The sequence below is a fragment of the Parasteatoda tepidariorum genome, chromosome 11, assembly GCF_982258835.1.
Source record: "Parasteatoda tepidariorum strain Cologne lab strain chromosome 11, Ptep-v5.0, whole genome shotgun sequence".
NCBI classification, from domain to species: Eukaryota; Metazoa; Arthropoda; class Arachnida; order Araneae; family Theridiidae; genus Parasteatoda; species Parasteatoda tepidariorum.
Window position 1 is genome coordinate 100,822,066 of NC_141765.1, and position 6,053 is coordinate 100,828,118.

Consider the following 6,053-nt stretch of genomic DNA (forward strand, 5'->3'; position numbering starts at 1 on the left):
GGTAATTACGAGGTATAAAAAATATACCTTTTTTCTACTAACGATATTGAGGTATTTATGAGGTATAAAAAATATACCTTATTTCAACTAAAGAGAGTGAGATATTTATTGAGGTGTTGAAGTCATTTTATTTATGCCTAAGCTTGTTTTAAGGTTGCTTAAAGTACACTTCATATTAACTAACTCACTTCCCAGAGTTCCATGTGAGCCGGCAAATGGCGTGTGTGTTGACAATCGAAAGTCTATTCGAAATTCGGTAAGTGTGCTTGACATTTATTAATTTAGTTTTATCACTTTTAATCAAATATGCTTCAATTTTGAAACTTAAATTTTATTATTTTTGCTTTAACGACGCGTCCTGATCTTAAATAATTTAAGTTGGAGGATATTCTTAGAGGCTATCGTTGTAGGCTTAGCAATAAGAGAGAATAACCGAAATATTTCTCGTCACTGTTTTGGGTAACATTACTGGTGAATCGTTACAGCAGGTTATGCACAGTATATTTTATTGTTTGCAGTTCAGTCAAATAGAACTATTCTTTTTATTTTGCTTAAATGTATATGTTTTAACGTAGCAGTATGCACGCTGATTAATTGAGAAAAATGTTCACAATTTCTCTTATAAATAAATCATTGAAAATTGAGAGATTTTTAAAATAGCAATTTTGCTTTGAAATTCTACTATAGCTGTATGCTTATCGTTTGGATATTTGTTGCAAAGTTTATATTATTATTTATATATATACAAAGTTTATATATATATATATATATATATATATATATATATATATATATATATATATATATATATATATATATATATATATATATATATATATATATGTTTATATATATATATATATATATATATATATATATATATATATATATATATATATATATATATATATATTTACAGAACTTATCCACAGTTCCCTGATATTACTGAGATGGCCTAGGCTGTAAATAGCACATGCGCGGCGGCGCAGAAGAAGAGACAAGCAAGCTACGGCTCAGCCTTCCCCTAGGATATAGTTCTGAATTTATACCTAAAAGAAAAAGTAATCTCTCCTAATAAACTACAGAATTTATGTAGTTGTTGATAACAATAGTTTGCTAGATATTTGATAATTGAAAACTAGTAACTGTACTAGCTCACTTCTTCATGTTTGATCACAAAACTGCTATTTTCACTACATGTTATTTTCTCGCATTTTACTCACGTTAATTATTTACTAAGCAGATTGTTATTGCTTATTAGAATATTGGGCAGAATGAAATTAAATCCGATTTCAAGTTTATATGACAATTTGTTTCAAGGTTATGAGCTTTTTCATGCAGCTGTTTATGGTTCACTACTTCAAAAATGTGCGAATTTCGGAAATCTTAAATATTTTAGAAATAAGTCAGTATAGTATGCAATTTTAATCCTGAATTGAATAAAATCAATTGCAAATAAAAACATTTATTGTTGAAAGTAACATGCATTATTTTGAGTTTCGTCCTATGGGATGTGTATTTATATTTAAACAAGTGTTTGTAACAACTAACTTTTAGTTTTATTCTGTTCGGTATCATAAGTTATATAGGAGATATTATACTCAACTTATTTTAAAAGTATTATTTCAAATCATTCTCTCTTAGACATTTTCCTCACATAAAATTACTCACAACTTTAAAATAAATGCTCCTTATCAGCTTGTAATTTGTTCTATTCGATTGAGTGTAAAAAAAGAATAAAAATTGGTACATAACTTTAAAATTTTAATTTATTAAACGATTGTAGATTCTTGATTACATTGATTAAAAATTATTAAAATAACTATTTTTTAAGAAACTCTGATGTGATTGACAATAACATAAGTCCTTTTCAGAATCAGCGTCAAAAATTTAAAAAAAAGCTGCTAGTTTCATGAAGTCTGACAAAAAGTTGAAAAATATAGACTAGGTTTATTGAGTTTAAAGATTTTTAAAAAAGAAAGGGAAGGAAATCTAATTATTAAACTTAGAAGTACCATAATGTTACAGATGTATAGAAAAATAAAAAGTGTTAAAATTGCATAATAAGATTGGAATTATACAGGGTGTTTATAAAGTCCCGGACCCATTTTGATGTTTAATAACTCATAAAATAATAAAGATAGATTAAAATTAATAACATTAATGGTTAGATAGACTCAAAAAGTTTCATGACCCTTGTCAATGAACTTCCACGTGTGCCCCCTTCGTCGCACGGAGAATATCAAGTCGATAGTCAATTTCACGAGAGGTAGCTTTCTTTTTTACAGAAAAGACAATCTCATCAGTCGTATACTTAGACATGTTGGAAAACTTCGTATTTCCACAACTAGAAGAGCTTCAGCCACATGTCTTTTTGCAACAAGATGGTGCACCACCTCATTGGGGTATCATCGTTCGTAGTTCTTTGAATGACCATTTTACAGGAAGATGGATTAGGCGAGGAGGTCCAATTCCTTGGCCACCCAGATCACCTGATATAACGCCGCTGGACTTTTTTCTTTGGTTATTTATAAAGGACAATGTTTACAGGAGGATCGTGTCGAACATTGATGGCCTAAAAGCCAGAATTACAACCGCAATAGCCTCTGTGGATGCCGACATGCTTGCCGCTACCTGGCGTGAAATTGACTATCGACTTGATATTCTCCGTGCGACGAAGGGGGCACACGTGGAAGTTCATTGACAAGGTTCATGAAAGTTTTTGAGTCTATCTAACCATTTATGTTATTAATTTTAATCTATCTTTGTAATTTTATGAGTTATTAAACATCAAAATGGGTCCGAGACTTTATAAACACCCTGTATATTTGAATTTCTGTAAATGTTGTTAATGGTAATACTGTCTTCAGTGTATTTTATTTTGTGGCTGTGATACATGTCATGTTTTTTAGCTACGAGGATTGAATAGAAATGGCAGAAGATATTTATCTGAAAAGGAAAATTAATTTCATCCAGTTAATTTAAATGATAAAAAAATACTTTCTAATATTTTAAGACCTGCCACTATTATTGTAAATATGACTTTCTTACTAATTTATACCTTTTTTCTTTTTAGGTTCCAATAATTACAAGTTTCAACATGTAGACGGAAACAGTATTTAAAATAATTTTGTTGGTTTGTAAAAAAAGTGAAATTTTAGTTTTAAATAAAAGTACTTTGAATTTCAGCTGACTAATTATTTAAATTTGTAGTTTTATAGCTTCAAAAATTCAAGCACCTTAGACAACTATCTTCTAAAAATACGAGTATGAGTTCCCATAAATAATTTTTACTAACTGTAGAATTTGGATAAGTGTTATTTTAAGATGATTTAAATCAATCTATTAAAATTATAGAAGAATTATGCATTTGAAACTTTCTTTTATAGCTTAACAAAAGAAGCAATTACTGTCGAAGGTTTAATATTAAAAATTTCAGGTTGATAAATGATCTCTACTAGTGAAAAAAATGTAATGTACATTATTCTTCATATAATATATATAATATCTTTATATATATATTATATTTTTTATATAGTGAGTCTAAAAATTAATAAACTAGGTGGTCCGTATAACACCTCACCTTCGTAAGTGCTAAAAAAAAACATCTTTGGTTGATAAATTAATACTTTTAAAAATACAAAAGTATATACTTGAGGTTACGAAATAATAACTTAAGGTAGAACATGGAACACATGGCGCTAATTAAAAATTACCTTTCCAATTGTTGAAAATACACTTCAGGTTGATTTATAACAACCAGAAGTGCAAAATGGCCCACCTTAGGTTGAAAAATATATACTTCTACAAGCATAAAATTATATACCTGAGGTTGAAGAATAATTACCTGATGTCGAACAAAATACACCTGAGGTAGATTTATAATAAGCTGAAGTGTAAAATGACACACCATAGGTTGAAAAATATCTACCTCTACAAGCATAAAATTAGATACCTGAGGTTGAAAAATAATTACCTGAAGTCGAACAAAATACACCTGAGGTTGATTTATAATAACCTGAAGTGTAAAATGACACACCTTAGGTTGTTGAATAAATACTTCCACAAGTGTAAAAATATATACTTCAGGCTGAAACATATATACCTCTGGAGGTATATTTAAGGTATATTTGAGGTTGATTTTGAGGTATTCATTTGCACCCTTTTCAACCTTTACGACGTATTTAAACAACAACCTCCTTTATACCTTTAAAATATACCTCGTTTATACCTCATTTATACCTCGATTTTTTCATAAGGGTAGTACTTTAAACTGGAATTCCCATATTGATAATATTCTTAGCAAAGCGCAAGGAGCCTATAGAGCTCCGAAACTGATATTAAACTATAACTCAAAACTTACACTCAAAACAAAACGAACGCTATACCTCCAATGCATTCGAGTACCGCAGTGGACTGATCGTTAAGACACGGTTCCCAGCAGATCACCGAAGTCAAGCATCACTGGCTGCGGTCAGTGTGCGGGTGGATGACCACTTGGATCAGTCTGCGTAGGGACCGAAGGTGTGCGGTATTGGTCCTCGTTAAACTATGCTACCGTAAAGTGCTCGACTTCGCGCGCAGGTCGTCGAGCTACCGAAGCGGGGGTGCCATCCCCTCCGCAGAGGATCAAAATTGTGATGGCATGTCTTCGGATCATCTCCTGGGATGTTTCCCAGACCGTCGCCAATAGCCCATTGTGCAGCTCTAGTGCGACGTAAATTAACAACAACTACAACATCCAATGCATTCGACCGATCATCAGCTACGCATGGAGCACAACCACTGCTACTCAAAAGAAGAAACTGAAGAGTACTCAAAATAAATTTCTCAGACACATCACTGGAGCCCCCCAGATCCATGAAAATGAAAGATCTAAGAAGAGATTTAGAAATCAACAAAATAGATGAACACATAGCTGAACTATGTCCAAGTTTCTTCAGAGATGCACCCTCTTGTCATACTTGCAACTACTTTAAAAACTTTGATTTTGTGCCCATCAAAGACAACATAAAATATAGCTCGGCAACCGCCTTTTTCCTATCCGAAGGAGTTTTGTCCCGTAAATTTTGTAAATAGTTGTAAATACCTGTATATATTTTTGCGCATTTATTATCATGTATTTTTCCTATTTCTCTGAGGCTATGTGGCTACTGTGTACCTGAGAAGCTCGCATCCGGCTTGCACCGACCACAGTGCTGACGTGAAATATCCTCAGTGGTAGACGGATCACGGGTTTGAGTCTCTTTGCAGTCAGGCTAACAGTGGGAGATTCTCGTGGTCTTCCTCTTCATGTAACGCAAATGCGGGTTAGTTTCATCGAAAAGTCCTCCACGAAGTTAAATTTCGCCCAATACTTGATCCAGGAGTTACCTTGTCTTCTGGATTGGGTTCAAAATTACAAGACTACGGAGTTGAACATTAGTAGTCGTAAACTCAAAAAATTAGGTCGGCTGTTCAACGATGGACATAAAATAAAATGAAATTTGTAATCGGATATAAAACATCCATTAAGGGCAATCATCAGATTCAAAAATAGTTGTAAGAATTGAAGTTTTGACTTTATGTAATTACAAAAAAATAAAAATAATTTAAAAAAAATCTTTATACATATATGCCAACACAGAAAGAACGAAATCCTGATGATATAAATTGAAATGATATAAATTGAAATGATATAAATTTCATGATAATTGTTGAAAAATATACTAAATATTTTGTACATAGCGAATTTAGGGATTTTTATAGACATCTAAATAGAAAAACTGCCATATTTTCCAGTTGTGATTTCACATTAAATGATCTTGAAATGGTTTAGGTTTATTCATCTTTTTGAATAGTAATTTAATTCAAAGATAGTTAACTGAATTTCGTTAATGAGGCTCACTTTACTATATATTAGTGACACTTATTTAAATATTCAAGCAAGCAATAATCTCAATAGGGATTTTTTTCAAGGAAACTTACTCAATGTTAGGAATTTTCTAAAATATACGAAAACCAGGAGAATTTTTTTATTAAACCAGTAGACCAGGAGAACTGGCAAAATCCAG

General features: G+C 31.4%; 1 protein-coding gene across 2 annotated transcripts; it reads left to right on the plus strand.

Annotated features, from left to right (window-relative positions):
• On the plus strand, nt 1-3,240 carry LOC147802027 (uncharacterized). Of its 2 annotated transcripts, XR_015430446.1 has the most exons (3): nt 1-256; nt 920-1,061; nt 3,077-3,240. XR_015430446.1 is itself a non-coding variant. In XM_087155026.1 (2 exons), the coding sequence occupies exon 2, from the start codon at nt 2,321-2,323 to the stop codon at nt 2,702-2,704; it is 384 nt and encodes a 127-aa protein (XP_087011152.1). In that variant the 5' UTR covers nt 1-256; nt 920-2,320; the 3' UTR covers nt 2,705-2,726. The 2 variants fall into 2 exon arrangements, 1 of the variants encoding a protein (XP_087011152.1); XM_087155026.1 differs by lacking the exon at nt 3,077-3,240 and having other exon boundaries at nt 920-2,726.
• The last annotated feature ends 2,813 nt before the right edge of the window (nt 3,241-6,053 follow it).

Coding starts and splice junctions, on each gene's coding strand:
- LOC147802027 (XM_087155026.1), top strand. CDS start 2,321: ATGTTGGAAAACTTCGTATTTCCACAACTAGAAGAGCTTCAGCCACAT.